Raw genomic sequence first — 17,331 nt, 5'->3', positions numbered from 1 at the left:
TAACTTTATATTTGTTAAAATTGTTCTTCATTTTAATTATTGTATTGTTTTTAAGTAATTTTGCACTACAATAAGATATGTGCGGTGTGCATAGGAATTCATTCATGTCTTCTTTTTTTTCAAATTATAATCCGGCCCTCCAACAGTTTGAGGGGCTGTGACCTGGCCCTATGTTTAAAAGGTTTGAGGAGCCCTGGTCTAGAGGCATTCTCTCCTGACGTTTCACCTGCATCTATGACAAGCATCCTCAGAGGTAGTGAGGTCTGTTGTGTATTGTATACTGTATTGTATTTTGTGAATTGTTAGGCATCAAATTGTGCCTTTTGTAAGCCACCCTGAGTTCCCCCTAGGGGGTTGAGAAGGGCGGGGTAGAAGCACTCCAAATAAATAAATAAATAAAAACTAGGAAAAAGGGTTTATACATCTGTGGAATGACACGGGTGGGGCAAAGGACTCTTGTCTGTTGGAGCTAGGTGTGAATGTTTCAGCTGACCACCTTGATTAGCATATAATGGCCTGGCAGTGCCTAGAGCAAACTTTTGTTGAGAGGTGATTAGAATCATAGAATCAAAGAGTTGGAAGAGACCTCATGGGCCATCCAGTCCAACCCCATTTTGCCAAGAAGCAGGAATATTGCATTCAAAGCACCCCTGACAGATGGCCATCCAGCCTCTGCTTAAAAGCCTCCAAAGAAGGAGCCTCCACCACACTCCGGGGCAGAGAGTTCCACTGCTGAACAGCTCTCACAGTCAGGAAGTTCTTCCTCATGTTCAGATGGAATCTCCTCTCTTGTAGTTTGAAGCCATTGTTCCCTCCTCCCTGTGGCTTCCTCTCACATATTTATACATGGCTATCATATTCCCTCTCAGCCTTCTCTTCTTCAGGCTAAACATGCCCAGCTCCTTAAGCCGCTCCTCATAGGGCTTGTTCTCCAGACCTTTTATCATTTTAGTCGCTCTCCTCTGGACACATTCCAGCTTGTCAATATCTCTCTTGAATTGTGGTGCCCAGAACTGGATGTCCTTGTTTGTTTCCTCTCTGTTGTGCTGTTGTAATTTTAAGAGTTTTTTTAATTATTTATATTTATTGGTGAGATATCAAAAAAAATGTGGGATATCTCCAAAATAGCTGGCCAGAAAAAGGGAGGACCCTTTTGTACTCCTCCTTGGGGAAAAGGACGCTATCTCTGCCTTCATCTTGAGTCCTTTGGTTCCAGGTCTTTGGAGAGATGCTCTTTCCCATTCCTTCCAGTGTCACAATGGGCAAGGAAGGGTTAAGGGGAGGGAGTGTGGTTCCCAGAGAGGCAGGAAGGAAGTGGGCCTCCTCATACCTTTCCTGCCCCTCTAGGAACCAAACTCCCTCCCCTTCTCCTTCCTTGCCTGGCTGGGAGAGGGGAGTTTCCCCTTCCTCCTTGCGGTTTATTTCCTTTTCCTCCTCTTCCTTCTTCTTCCTCTCCTTGTGGTGAGCCTTCTTCCCATTCCTTCTCCAAAGGGCCAAAGGGAGGGTGAAGCCCAACACACCTGGAGGGAGGGCTGGAGCTGACCCAGGCCTGGACTCACATGGGACTGGGGGTCACCAGGTTCTCCAACTGGGGGATCCTTGGTAGGAGAGAGAGAGGCAGGCAGGCCCATGTCTTTCCCCTTCCAACCCCCTCTCCTGCCTGCCTGGGTCCTCTTTCCCCCCTTTTGAGTTCTTATTAACCACTAGCTGTCCCCTGCCACGCATTGCTGTGGCCCAGTCTGAGAAAGTGTTGGTTTATAACATATGCAATGCCTTTATGCTTGTGGGTAAACAGTATTTCTTGTTGTTTTTTGTCAGTGTTGATGTGGGGATTGTCTGGTTTGCCTACTCTGGAACATGCAACATATAAATGTCCTCCTTTAGGGGTTCCCTTCAAATCTACAATACTATATGCATGTATCAGCCAATGGGATTTTGTCCTGCATCAATAGGAGCCTAGTGTGTAGATCTAGGGAAGCCATGCTACCCCTCTATTCTGCTTTGGTTAGACCACACCTGGAATATTGTGTCCAATTCTGGGCACCACAATTCAAGAGAGATATTGCCAAGCTGGAATGTGTCCAGAGAAGGGCGACTAAAATGATCAAGGGTCTGGAGAGCAAGCCCTATGAGGAGCGGCTTAAGGAGCTGGGCATGTTTAGCCTGAAGAAGAGAAGGCTGAGAGGAGATATGATAGCCATGTATAAATATGTGAGAGGAAGCCACAGGGAGGAGGGAGCAAGCTTGTTTTCTGCTTCCCTGGAGACTAGGACGCAATGGAGCAATGGCTTCAAACTACAAGAGAGGAGATTCCATCTGAACAAGATGAAGAACTTCCTGACTGTGAGAGCCGTTCAGCAGTGGAACTCTCTGCCCGGGAGTGTGGTGGAGGCTCCTTCTTTGGAAGCTTTTAAACAGGCTGGATGGTCATCTGTCAGGGGTGATTTGAATGCAATATTCCTGCTTCTTGGCAGGGGGTTGGACTGGATGGCCCATGAGGTCTCTTCCAACTCTTTGATTCTATGATTCTATGATTCTATCTATCTATCTATCTATCTATCTATCTATATCAATGGCTGGATGGCTCTTTGTCAGGAGGGCTTTGATTACGTTTTCTTGCCCAGGTGAAGGGAATTGGAATGGACGGCCTTAAGTATTTTCTGTTGGTTATGGGGGTTCTATGTGGGAAGTTTGGCCCAATTCTATCGTTGGTGGGGTTCAGAATGCTCTGTGATTGTAGGTGAACTATAAATCCCAGCAACTACAACTCCCAAATGTCAAGATTCTATTTTCCCCAAACTCCACCACTGTTCACATTTGGGCATATTGAGTATTTGTGTAGAGTTTGGTCCAGCTCCATCATTCTTTGAGTCCACAGTGATCTCTGGATGTAGGTGAACTACAACTCCAAAACCAAAGGACACTGCCCACCAAACCCAGGTGCCCCACCCTGGTCATTCCACAGATATATAAACCCATTTTCCTAATTCCAACAGACCTCACTACCTCTGAGGATGCTTGCCATAGATGCAGGCGAAACGTCGGGAGAAATGCCTCTAGAACATGGCCATATAGCTCGAAAAAACCCACAAGAACCTATTTTACTTTAGTTGTTTAGTTGATTTTTGTCACTTGTTTCAAAGTCTCTTGGTTCTTCTTCATAAGAAAGGCTATGGATCACAAAGCATCAGCCGAAGGAATCACGGGGGGGGGGGGGGGGATTCAGTGTGGGTTGGGACTGAATGGGAGCTCAGTGGGAGGCTGGGTGAGGCCAGATGGGTCTGGAGGCTGGAGAAGCAGAGGTCCAAGTGAAAGGAGGGCCCAGCATTGCCTGGCTCTGAAAAAAAAAGGGGGGGGGTTGTTTTTAATCTCCAATAAAAGGCCTCCTGAAGCCTGTTGTCTAATGCTGCCTTTCTTTCACAGAGGAAAGGTGATTGTTGGCTGAGAAATTTGGAGTACAGCGAGTGGAGGATTTTCTTGGCCTTGAAAGAAGAGGGAGGAAGAGCATCTTGGATACAGTTTGGTTTTTTATCAGAGTAGTTTTCACATGGAGAGACCCAACTCACCTGGACCTGAAGCAGGCAGGGCCCCTGGGAGCAATGGGGAATTCTGGGAAGGAACTACACAGATGTCCCTGAATGCACACTTACAACACCAGTGCTTTAGGCATTCCTCCTACCAAGAGGGCGAGGGACCCAGAGAAGTTTGCAGCCGCCTCCACGATCTCTGCCACCAGTGGCTGAAGCCAGAGCAACACACCAAGGCGGAGATGCTGGACCTGGTGATCCTGGAGCAGTTCCTGAGCATCCTGCCCCCAGAGATGGGGAGCTGGGTCCGAGAGTGTGGGGCAGAGACCTCTTCTCAGGCGGTGGCCCTGGCGGAAGGCTTCCTCCTGAGTCGGGCAGAGGACGAGAAGCAGGAAGGACAGGTGAGAGCATTGCTTCTTGGTTTTACTCATCTTGGGACTGATGGATAGATTAAATATACATCCTGCTTTCCTTCCAAAATGGGACCGATGTGAGGGAAAAGCCGGACTCTGCTCCCTCGGCCTCTTTTCCCACCTACTCTGCCCCTCCGGCTCTCACCTCCATATCCACTGTAAGCTCGGTTGCTCCTCTACCCAGAGGTGTTGATGCCAGATATCACATTAAAATCTATGGGAGAGGGGAGCATGGCCTTTGTTTCAAACTAGGTTGCAATGTCACAATCCAGTTCCTACACATTTGGGGGGAAATCCTTTTCTAATCTTTCTCCATTCCTCTTATGGAATTCTCTGTGGTCTTTCAGGCACAACATAACTGTATTGAAGTTCAGCCTGATGTCCCTGAATCAGAGAAATCTCCACCAGACATGACCCCGAGCCTCCAGCAAAAAGAGTCGAAGCAGGAAGAAGATCGAGTTGCAGCCTCGCAGGGTAAGAAGGAATCCTTTGGGGTTATTTTTGGTGTTTTTTTTTGCCAGTCTAAGTTTTCCTAGACTTAATGACAAGGGGAAATCTTTACCCTTACTTTAAATTCCCCCTTGAGGGGATTGTAGCACATCCCCAATCAGTTTGAGATTGAGACCATGCACATGCAGGATCATTTGGTCTTGACATTAGTATTTTGGTAGGCATTTGGTTGCACAGAGTCCCTTTGGGGAGATGTGGCAGGATATAAATGATGATGATGATGATGATGATGATGATTAGGTGTAATTTCAGTATGATTTGCCATTTTCTTTCTTGCCATACTTCCACATTTGCCTTGAAAATTCAACCCTTCAGTGTCTTTCCAGGTGGGACCCGAAGCTCAGATGAGCCCTGAAACTGAGCTGGAAGACAAACAAACAACAAACAATAACTTTAGTCAATTGACTTACCAAGCCCAGTACTATGTTCAGTCCAACCTACTCCCAGCACTTGTTGAGATAAAAAGTTCTAAACACAAAAATGTTACATATTCCTGGGCTGGAGAATGCTCCTATCTTCATAGGGTCGTTTCCTCATAGGTTTTTTTTAAATATGGCTGTAATTGTAACCTCTGAGACGTATTTATGTGTTCAGATTTCCACACCTTGCTCTCTCTCTCTCAGGGGCTGGAATGATGTTGCTGAACCCTCAGTCATTTCTTCCGCTTTGTGATGGAGTGAAATTGAATCAGGTAAGCAGAAGGATTCCCGGGAGAGGAGGAATGGAGTTGCCTGGGTGCCTCCCTCTGCCTCCCCCTTCCCCACCCTGACCCTCCTGCTCTTGCCTCCATATCCACTGTAAGCTCGGTTGTTGACCCCCAAGTATAACATTGAAAAATATGAGAGGAGATGGCATACAATCCAATAATTTTAGAGGTTTTAAGGATTTAATGTGTTAAATATGTGGATTGTATTATGTCTTGTTTATGTAATTTGCTTTGTGATTTGTTATGTTATCCTCAGCATTGAATGTTTCCCATTGTGTTTTATTTTGTTGTAAGCTGCCCTAAGTCCCCACAGGAAGATAGGGCAGGCTATAAATAAAGCATTATTATTATTATTATTATTATTATTATTATTATTATTATATCTCAGAGTCATACGCTTTGGGTCCATCCTATCTTCGAGACTGCATCTCCTTCTATGAACTGGTGCGGGCCTTGAGATCTACTTGGAAGGCCCTTCTCTCGATCCCATCACTATCACAGGTGTGGTTGGTAGAGACGAGAGCGAGGGCCATCTCGGTGGTGGCTCCCCGGCTCTGGAATGCCCTCCCTGGAGAGAATAAATTAGCCCCACATCTCCAAACCTTCCATTCAAGCCTAAAAACATAGCTATTTACATGGGCCTTTGACCTGGAGTAATGTACTATGGCCATGCGATGACATTATTCAGCACTTTAGTTCATGTTTGAAGAAACCCAAGGACCCACAGGCATGACTGTATGTAAGAATGTTTAAACTTTTTAATTTTCTCGATTGACATTGTCCATTGTTTGTATTCCGTCAAATTGTGTATTGTTTTGATGATATGTAATTCTATTTTTCGTGTGCCAACTTGTGTGCCACGCTGAGTCTCTTCAGAGAGATGGTGGCGGGGTACAAATAAATTATTATTATTATTATTATTATTATTATTATTATTATTATTATTACTAAAAGGTCCATGCGGTTTCTGCACATAGGTCTGTGATATTATTGAATTTTCTCCATACTCCTTATGGCTTTTTCAGGCCCAAAATAACTGTATTGAAGCCCAGCCTGATGTCCCTGTATCAGAGAAATCTCCATCAAACGCTACCCAGAGCCTCAGGCTGAAGGAGATCAAGCAGGAAGCAGATGGGGATGCAGCATTGCAGGGTGAGAAGGAACTCCTCTGGGAGTGTTGATGTTTTATGCCAATGTAAATTCCCCTTCGGAGGGATTGGAGCACATCCCCAGTCAGTTTGAGCTTGAGAAGGTGCATATGACCTTGAAATGGGTATATATTTGACCTTGAAATGGGTATATATTTTAAACGTTCTTTGTTTGATTTCTATTTTATGTACTTTAATATGTATTTTTATAGAAATGCAGTTTTAACGTAGATCTTTTATAGAAATATGTATATTTCTTAAATTTTTGCAATGTTCATTTTTTTTGTGTTGCAACCCACCTTGAGCCACACGGAGAGACAGAAAAGAAATAAAATGATGATGATGATTATTATTATCCTTATTATTATTATTCATTTATTTTATTTATTTACCACATTTATGTGCCGCCCTTCTCAGCCCGAAGGGAACTCAGAGTGGCTTACAAGATATATATACATACAATATATTATATTGTTAACATAGTACAATATCAGTATTAAATATTACTATATTGTATATTGTAATATTAGTAATATTACATGTAATAAAATATATAATTATAATATATTATTATTAGTATTGTATTGCATTACATTATAATATAATATATGTATATACATTATATTATATTATATTATTAACATAGCACAGGAGACAAGATGGAACCGTCCCCTGGCCCCCTTTCTCTTCTTACTTACTTACGTACTTAGGCGATACCTCGTTTTCCGAGGAGGATTGTCTTCCAGTATTCTTGTGGGTCCGTATGTGGCTGTGGAGCCCTATTTTTGCTCTGCATCTTCTTCCGCAGTGAGGGCATTGGTTTCCAGGTGGAAGGAGGTCTCGGTCGGGGTTGGCTTGATGCGCCTTCCTCTTGGCACGCTTCTCCCTTTCGCCCTCCATTCGTGCCTCTTCAAATTCTGCAGCACTGCTGGTCACCGCTGACCTCCAACTGGAGCACTCAAGGGCCAGGGCTTCCCAGTTCTCAGTGTCTATGCCAGAGTTTTTAAGGTTGGCTTTGAGCCCATCTTTCAATCTCTTTTCCTGTCCTCCAACATTCCATTTTCCGTTCTTGAGTTCGGAGTAGAGCAACTGCTTTGGGAGACAGTGATCGGGCATCTGGACAGCGTGGCCAGTCCAGCGGAATTAATGGCGGAGGGCCATCGCTTCAGTGCTGGTGGTCTTTGCTTCTTCAAGCACGCTGACGTTTGCCTGCTTGTCTTCCCAAGAGATTTGCAGGATTTTCCGGAGACTGCGCTGATAGAATCATTCCAGGAGTTGCATGTGATGCCTGTAGACAGTCCACATCTCACAGGCATAGAGCAGGGTTGGGAGGACAATAGCTCTATAAACAAGCACCTTGGTATCCCTACGGATGTCCCGGTCCTCAAACACTCTTTGCTTCGTTCTGGCCCAGTTGGTGCTGGAGGGAGGGGTCCCCAGCTAATGACATATACAGGAGAAGAGATGGAACTCTCCCCTGGCCCCTTCTCTTTTGGTGGCAAAAGGTGTAATTTCAGTGTGATTTGCAGATTTCTTTCATGCAATACTTCTATATTAGCATAAAGTTGAACAGGACTGAAAATTCAGCCCTTGAGTGTCTTCCCAGGTGGGACCCGAAGCTCAGATTAGCCCTGAAACTGAGCAGGAAGACAAGCAGACAGCAAGGAATAACTTGAGTCAATTGAAATACCAAGCCCAGGGCTAGGTTCAGTTCAGCCTACTAACAGCACTGCTTGCAAGATAAAATCCTAAACCCTAAAGTTCCTTTTGAACTGTAATTCTCACCTCTGAGGCATGTTTATGTGATCAGCTTTCCACCCCTTGCTCTCTCTCTCTCTCTCCCAGGGGCTGGAATGATGTTGCCAAATCCTCAGTCATTTCTTCCCCTTTGTGATGGAATGGAACTGAATCAGGTAAGCAGAAGGATTCCTGGGAGAGGAGGAAGGGAGCTGCCTGGGGGTAATTTCTTCCAGGCTTAATCATCAAACACCCATTGTCCTAATTCCTACAGACCTCACTACCTCTGAGGATGCTTGCCATAGATGCAGGCGAAACGTCAGGAGAAATGCCTCTAGAACATGGCCCTATAGCCCAAAAAAACCCACAAGAACCTCATCAAACATCTGTTGAAACAGACAAGATTGAATGGGAGTTTCTTAGAAGTGTGATACTGAAGGCACAATTTCAAACACCACAATGAAAGCTGGAACATGTCCAGATTCCATTTCTGGTTCTACATATTAATTAGGATTAGTTTTGACTGTGACCAACTGGACACCTCTACAAAGCTTAAACTATGGCATGGAGGTCGTAGCCCTTTTCCTTTCAAACAGCCAACAGGAATGTAAATCTCCTTTAAAGAGTTTCTTGTCGCTATTCTTGATCACCCGTATGTGAGAAGGATGGTTTCTTTTTCCACCAGGGCCCAATCGCCTTTGAGGACTTGGCTGTTGATTTTTCCCCAGAGGAGTGGTCTCTCCTGAATCCTGATCAGAAAACCTTGCACGTGCATATCACGGAGGAGATTAATGAGATTGTGGACTCTCTTGGTAAGGCTCCCTCACGGATGGGTATTTCTATTTCAAAATGTAGTATTATTCCAAATCATCACAGTCACTGAGGGTCCTTGAGGAAGGGCTTATGTTAGAAATATATGACATAGGAGTAATAATAATAATAATAATAATAATAATAATAATAATAATGACATAGTAACAATAATAACAACAACAACAACAAAACAACAACAACAACAACAACAACAATAATAATAATAATAATAAATCTTTATTATATCCCGCTTTTCTCCCTCGAGGGACCCAAAGTGGCTTACAGCCGGCCATCTCCGATGGAGATTTTTCTCTGTCCAATGGTTGGAGAGAGGCTGGCAAGTTTCAGAACAATGGATGAGATGACAACTGACGATGGGATTAAATATCCCTGATGTGCAGACACAATGCCCCTAATGGGTCTGCCAAAATATAATAATAATAATAATAATAATAATAATAATAATAATAATAACACTTTATTTGTACCCCGCTACCATCTCCCCAAGGGACTCGGTGCGGCTTACATGAGGCCGAGCCCAAATACAACAATACAAGCAAGAATCACAACAATACAAGCAATTAAAATAAAAAAACATAGACAATAAAATATGCAACAATTAACAATAAGACAACACACAATTAAAAACAGTGGGAAGGCCAAATGTAAAGTTAAAATTGGAAATGATGCCGGGACATGGGCGAAAAGGTGAAAGTGGCGTTTGTGGAAAACGTACAAGCAGACTTAATATGTAAAGTGCTTTGGAGGACAAAGTGCTATGGGATCATTATTCTGGGAAGGCACACTGGAACAACCACGTCTTCAAACTCCTCCTAAAGACTGCCAGAGATGGGGCCTGCCTGATGTCCTTAGGGAGTGAGTTCCAGAATCGAGGGGCCACCACCGAAAAGGCCCTCTCTCTCGTCCCCACCAATCGCTCCTGTGATGCAGGTGGGATCGAGAGCAGGGCCTCTCCAGATGATCGAAGAGATCATGTGGGTTCGTATATAGAGATGCGGTCACGCAGGTAGGCTTTATTGTCCCTGGTGTATCCAGTTTCTGATCGAGCCCAGTGTCCGAACACCAAATTCCCATGCAAGTTCCAACAGAAAGTATAGTCCATACAAATGTTCAATGCCTGGGAATAACAAAGGGAAAAATAGCCTTTCCAAGTCAGTGGCATGGTTCACAATTGCAGAAAGGAAGCTATTTCAAATTGAGTGTTATCACGATGCCAGGGCTCTGCCTTATTCAGATAGAGATGAACCAAACAAATACCAAGTTTGTACCAAGCAGTTTAATTAAAACAGCACTTACTTTCTGGCTGTTTTAACAGTCCAAAGTATAAAACATAAGGATTGCACTCTGCCACAGAATATAAAACAAAAACAGCAAACAGCAAATACCTCGTAGTCAAAAGGTCCAGTCCAGTGGTCAAACACTGAGAATTCAATAAGCAAAGTCCAGGGATCAAGAGTCTATCCTGTAGTCAAAAGCCAGTCCAAAGATTCAAGGTTCCAAAATTTCAGGAGACAGGTCAGGATACCAAAAATCCACAGACTTGAGGGAAAACCAGCAGCATCTACCAGCAAAATAAGATAAATATTTTTCTCCTGAAAATCAGTCTCAAGTCTAGTTCCTTATATCCAGAAATACCCAGTTGCAACCTATCTCTTTCATGCCTCCACCCTTAATTGCTTTCACCCATGAACTCTTACTTACGAATTACTCAACCCTTTAGAACTAAGACTTACATTAACCCTTCCAACACCAACTGCTAGGCCTACCACCACCAACCAACATCAACTGCAGAACATGATACATGACACAGTTGCAGAAAGGTAGCTATTTCAAATTGAGTGTACCTTTTTGAAACACTCTGTATATTTATTCTACCCTAAATGTTAGGAAATCACGAATATATCCACTGCCACTTTCCGTAATTCTCTAAATGTGAAGAAGTTGCAGCTCCCCTGTAAAAGCCGGGCAGAATTACACAGGTATTGGAACCAGAGCAACTGCTTGAACAAAGGTGTCATGAAATATGATGTATGGTTTGAATGGAATTGTATGAAAGGTGTGTGAATGGGGCCTAATTGGGCTGATGACACAATTCTGAAAAGATCGACAGCTGGAAAACTACAAGAAGGAGGTGAAGAATTCATGGACTGTAATTAAACGTTGCTGAATTGCTGATGTTGATGACCAGCGACAGTGATTAACTGTTAATTAACAATTTCTTAGGTATGGGACCTTGTACGTTGGAGCAGAACAATCCAGCCTTAAAGGAGCATGGGAAGACAGAACTGGAGGTTCAGGGAGAGAAATAAAAAAGAGGAAATGATTGTGAAATGGGTGGTAACAATGTAAAATCTTAAGCTAGAGAAAAAGACAAGCATTTGAATGTGACAAGAAAAGGCACCCGTTCCCCCAGAGAGAAGGAGATAGAATAAAAAACCAGGCTGGGCTGAGCAACAGGTAGCCTCTGAGCATACATTAATTCATCTCTCTCTTAGAGGCTCCAGGCAGTCAAACCGTGTCCATCTTTACTGAACAAGGGGTGGGGAAACGATCATATTTATATCTTTTTTTCCTCCATGTCTATGTTGTTTTAAGGATCATTTCAATCCATTTCTTATCCCACTTATCACTCACGCTAAGGAATGATTGTTTCTGTTCTTTTTCACAGTAGATAACGAGGAGAAGAGCAACATATACAGCAAACACAAGGAACCTTTGGGACACATTAGGGACCTTCCTAGACACCAGCAAGCCCACTTTGAAGACGAAGATTCTGCCAAAGAAAGCTCCTACATATGCAGTGCATGTGGGCAATGTTTCACCCAATATGTGGCACTTGTGTTTCACAAATGTGTAGTTGATCACAATTTGCTAGATCTGTGCCAACAAGAAATCTTTCAAGGAACTAAGGATTTCATAAGTCAAGAGTGTGAGAAATATTTTATCCAGGGCTCACATTTGGTGAAGCACGAGAACTTTCATACAGGACAAGAACCTTACAAATGCCAGGAGTGCGGGAAGTGTTTTTATTACTATTCACAATTGGTGAGGCACAAAAGACAACACACAGGAGAGAAGCCATACCAATGCCAGGAGTGTGGGAAATGTTTTGCTGACAGTTCGTCCTTGGTGAGGCACAAAAGACTCCACACAGGAGAGAAGCCATACCAATGCCAGGAGTGTGGGAAATGTTTTGCTTACAGTTCAGCCTTGGTGAGCCACAAAAGACTTCACACAGGAGAGAAACCACACCAATGCCAGGAGTGTGGGAAATGTTTTGCTGAGAGTTCGGACTTGGAGAGGCACAAAAGACACCACACAGGAGAGAAGCCTTTCCCATGCCAGGAGTGTGGGAAATGTTTTGCTGACAGTTCGGCCTTGGTGAAGCACAAAAGACTTCACACAGGAGAGAAGCCATACCCATGTCAGGAGTGTGGGAAATGTTTTGCTGACAGTTCAGCCTTGGTGAGCCATAAAAGGCTCCACACAGGAGAGAAGCCATACCAATGTCAGGATTGTGAGAAATGTTTTACTTGCAGTTCACAATTGGCAAGTCACAAAAGATTCCACACAGGAGAGAAGCCATACCTATGTCAGGAGTGTGGGAAATGTTGTGCTTCCCATTCAGACTTGGTGAAGCACAAAAGACACCATACAGGAGAGAAGCCGTACCAATGCCAGGAGTGTGGGAAATGTTTTGCTACCAGTTCACACTTGGTGAAGCACAAAAGAGTCCACACAGGAGAGAAGCCATACCAATGCCAGGAGTGTGGAAAATGTTTTGTTGACAGTTCAGCCTTGGTGAGCCATAAAAGAGTCCACACAGGAGAGAAGCCATACCAATGCCAAGAGTGTGGAACATGTTTTGCTTCCAGTTCAGACTTGGTGAAGCACAAAAGACGCCACACTGGAGAGAAACCATACAAATGCCAAGAGTGTGGAAAATGTTTTACTCAGACTTCATCCCTTAACAAGCACCAGAGAATACACACGGGCTAAAAAAACAGCCATTGTGAGCAAACGTCCGATTTCAAATAGTACCCTTTGAGAAGTTCTCCCTAATATTTGGTGGAGTCCCTGTTCTTGCCCTAAGTTGGAGTTCCTGTTCTCTGGAGCAGCAAAAAGCAAGCTCCCTGTGACAGTACTTCAGAGGGTTAAATATGATTGTTATGTCATCTATTTTGAAAAATAAAATAAACCATGTGTAATTCCATCCATTGTTTCTCTGGGCTTAGTTTCCAGCTCCTTTTCCATCTTGGTTGCATTGGGACCGTCCTCTCTTTCCTGGGGAAGGCAAGGCTTGCAGGATGGCGGTAGTAGCCTTGCTCCTGCTTCCCTTCACTCTCCTCTTTGGGGCCCTGGCTGTGGAAGCGGCATGCTCCCGGTGCCGGGTCTCTCACAAGTACTTCTACCTGGCCGCACCGCACAGTGGCTCCATGGAGGTCGGGTACCAGGTGAAGGAAGGAGGCCCTCCCACTACCAAAGGTTTCTCGGTATCCGCTGGGGTTGGCTCACCTCCCCCCTCCCCTCGTGGATACGAAGACCAAGCCCCATTCTCCACATTACCTTGGTCAGATAGGGGCCTGTAATCTGTAATGATAGGGGTGGCATGTGCTGCCGCCACCTTCTCTTTCATTCTCTTCTCTTCCCTGTCTTTTCCTTGTTTTTTCTTTCTCTTCTTGTCCTTTGCCTGCCTTCTTTCCTTCTCTTCCTTTTCCCTTTCTGTTCCTTTACCTTCTTTCTCTTACCCTTCTTTCCTTGTTTTTCTTTCTCTTCCCTTGCCTTGCCTTCCCTTCCTTTTCTTCTTTTCTCTTGCCTTTCCTTCCCTTTTTTCTTTTCCCCCCTTCCTTCTTTCCTTACCTTCTCTTCTCTTCCCTTCCTTTGCTTTCTTTTCTCTTGCCCTTCCATACTTTTTCTCTTCCCTTCCTTTCTTCCTACCTTTTCCCCTTCCTTTTCTTTGCCTTCTTTTCTCTTGTCCTTCCTTTTTCCTTTTCTTCCTTTGCCTTCTTTTCAATTCCCTTCCCTTCCTTCCCTTTGCCTTCTTTCCTCTTGCCCTTCCTTCCATTTTCTCTTCTTTTCCCATCTCTTTGTTTGCCTTTTTCTCTTCCCCTCCCTTCCCTTTGCCCTCTTTTCCCTTGTCCATCCTTCCTTCCTTTTTCTCTTCCTTTCCCTTGCCTTCTTTACTCTTTCCTTCCTTCCTTTTCTGTTCCCTTCCTTCTCTTTGCCTTCTTTTCTCTTGCCCTTTCTTTTTCTCTTTTCCTCCCTTTGCCTTCTTTTCTCTTTCCATTCTTTCCTTGCTTTTACTTTCTCTTTTCTTCCTTTCCTGCCTTCCTCCTTTCCCTTGCCTTCCTTTCCTTTGCCTTCCTTTCTCTGGCCCTTCCTTTTTCTCTTCCCTTCCCTTCCTCCCCTTTGCCTTCTTTCCTCTTGCCCTTCCTTTCATTTTCTCTTCCCATCCTTTCTCGAGAAAGAGATCTAGAAGGCTGAAAGGAGATGAGGGTTAAAGAGCTAAAAAAGATGGGGGCTTTATATGAGGGGGGGACATACTGAGAAAGAATGAGCTGGAAAGCAGGGGGAGGAGAGAGAAGCACAAAGCAGCAAAAAGGGGGAGAAAGAAGCAGAGAAAGAATCGAGAGAGGGATGGATATAAAAAAGGGGAATGGGGGGTTGAGAATGCAAACCAGCTCGCAATCCCTCAGGATCATACACAGACAACTGGAAAATGGAGGCTGAGAGAATGTGAGCCAAAATAGTAAAGGTAAAGGTTTCCCTTGACATTAAATCTAGTTGTGCCCGACTCTAGGGGGTGGTGTTCATCTCCATTTCTAAGCTGAAGAGCTGGCGTCTGTAGACATCTCTAGATCATGTGGGCAGCATGACTGCATGGAACGCTGCTACCGTCCCACAGAAGCTGTACCTATTGATCTACTCACATCTGTAAGTTTTTAAACTGCTGGGTTGGCAGAAGCTGGGGCTAACAGTGGGAGCTCACCCCACTCCCCGGATTGGAACCGCCGACCTTTTGGTCAGCGAGTTCAACAACTCAGTGTTTTAAGCTGCTGCGCCACCAGAGAGAGGTAGTTCACCTACATCCAGAGAGTACTGTAGACTCAAACAATGATGGATCTGGATCAAATTTGGCACAAATACTCCATATGCCCAAATATGAGCACAGATAGACTTTGGGGAAAATAGACCTTGACATTTGGGAGTTGTAGTTACTGGAATTTATAGTTCACCTAAAATCACAGAGCCTTCTGAACCCTGCCAACGACAGAATTGGGGCAAACTTCCCACACAGAACCCCCATGACCAACAGAAAATACTTAAGGCCATCCAGTCCAACTCCCTTCACCAGGGCAAGAAAAAGTAATCAAAGCTCTCCTGACAAAGAGCCATCTAGCCATAGATATAGATAGATATGATTCACACACAGAGAGATATAGTATCAGAGATTTGAAAGGGACCCCTAAAGAAGGACAATGATATTTTGTCGAAGGCTTTCATGGCCGGGATCACTGGGTTGTTGTAGGTTTTTCCGGGCTATATGGCCATGTTCTGGAGGCAATTTTTCTCCTGACGTTTCGCCTGCATCTATGGCAAGCATCCTCAAGAGGTAGTGAGGTCTGTTGGAAGTAGGAAAATGGGTTTATATATCTGTGGAATGACCAGGGTGAGACAAAGGACCCCTGTCTGCTGGGGCTAGCTGTGAATGTTTCAGCTGATCACCTTGATTTGCATTCAATGGCCTGGAAGCGCCTGGGGGGAATCTCTTGTTGAGAGTGACTTTATGTGCCTGTTTGTTTCCCCTCTGTTGTTTTGCTGTTGTAATTTTTGAGCAAACCAGACAATCCTTACATCAACACTGACAAAGAAACAGCTACCCATAAGCATAAAGAAATTACATATATTAGAAACCAACGCTTTCTTGTTAGTTTATTTTCCAGATCACCAGACTGGGCCACAGCAAGGTGTGGCAGGGGACAGCTAGTAATAATAATAATAATGATGAAAATGAAAAACCAGAAAAGATAGCTACAAATGCATTCTGGAAAGATCTGTGGGAAACAGAAAGGTTACAACAACAACAAAAACTGAGTGGATAAAAGACTTTGAAAATAAATTTTCAGAGAACAAAATGAGAACCTTGGAAATAATGAAAAGAAAAATGGAGACCAAAATTCACTGATTGTGGTAATGTGAAAGTATCTAAATTAACTCAATGTATACAATACAAATACACATATCAACAAAACACAGAGCTGCCACATTCACATTAAGCAGAAACAACTGGTTCGTCTCTTGAAGTGTGAAAAAGATCTTGGAGTCCTCGTGGACAACAAGTGAAACATGAGCCAACAATGTGACGTGGCGGCAAAATAAGCCAATGGGATTTTGGCCTGCATCAATAGGAGCCTAGTGTCTAGGTCCAGGGAAGTCATGCTCCCCATGCTCTATTCTGCTTTGGTTAGACCACATCTGGAATATTGTGTCCAATTCTGGGCACCACAATTCAAGAGAGATATTGACAAGCTGGAATGTGTCCAGAGGAGAGCGACTAAAATGATCAAGGGTCTGGAGAACAAGCCCTATGAGGAGCGGCTTAGGGAACTGGGCATGTTTAGCCTGAAGAAGAAAAGGCTGAGAGGAGATATGATAGCCATGTATAAATATGTAAGAGGAAGCCACAGGGAGGAGGGAGCAAGCTTGTTTTCTGCTTCCCTGGAGACTAGGACGCAATGGAGCAATGGCTTCAAACTACAAGAGAGGAGATTCCATCTGAACATTAGGAAGGACTTCCTGACTGTGAGAGCCGTTCAGCAGTGGAACTCTCTGCCCCGGAGTGTGGTGGAGGCTCCTTCTTTGGACGCTTTTAAACAGAGGCTGGATGGCCATCTGCCAGGGGTGATTTGAATGCAATATTCCTGCTTCTTGGCAGAATGGGGTTGAACTGGATGGCCCATGAGGTCTCTTCCAACTCTATGATTCTATGATTCTAGGTGTGCTTCAAATCAAATTGAGGTCCCAGCTGGAAGGGTAATGTCCACAGGCATTTACAATAACAGGATTACAGATTGGAGGGCCAACGAAAGTGCGAAAAGCTATAGCACGATCGATCCAATTCTCTGGTGAGACTGCCTATGATTTCTAAAAGGTTGTCGGCAGTGAAGAGTCTGCTTGTGATGAGTGCTTTTGTTGTCCAAGTATGTGTTCCTCCACCTTGGGAAGTGGGAGCATTGGAACTTGACACAATGCTGACACATTGTTTTTCTGTTGTTGAAGGAGGCTCTGCTCTGCTCTCTCTGGACTGATGGTCAGTGAGGTTGGGGACCAAGGGTTTGACAGGGAGAGAATACATCTAAGTAACTATCCTATGAATATAGAATAGAATCATAGAATCAAAGAGTTGGAAGAGACCTCATGGGCCATCCAGTCCAACCCCATTCTGCCAAGAAGCA

The 17,331-nt window shown here is 44.2% G+C and overlaps 1 protein-coding gene across 1 annotated transcript in view; it reads left to right on the top strand.

The window, feature by feature from the left end:
• The first annotated feature begins 1,361 nt into the window (after positions 1-1,361).
• LOC132765774 (zinc finger protein 850-like) overlaps positions 1,362-17,331 on the top strand; it is a 1,095,673-nt gene continuing 1,079,703 nt past the window's right edge. The window contains exons 1-2 of the mRNA XM_067463680.1: positions 1,362-1,461; positions 3,424-3,928. Of these exons, the coding sequence (XP_067319781.1) occupies positions 3,548-3,928 (381 nt within the window). The 5' untranslated portion in view covers positions 1,362-1,461; positions 3,424-3,547. The remainder of the gene's footprint in view (positions 1,462-3,423; positions 3,929-17,331) is intronic.

Source organism: Anolis sagrei, chromosome 2 (genome assembly GCF_037176765.1).
Source record: "Anolis sagrei isolate rAnoSag1 chromosome 2, rAnoSag1.mat, whole genome shotgun sequence".
Classification (NCBI taxonomy): domain Eukaryota; kingdom Metazoa; phylum Chordata; class Lepidosauria; order Squamata; family Dactyloidae; genus Anolis; species Anolis sagrei.
This window is presented reverse-complemented; position numbering and strand designations above follow the sequence as displayed.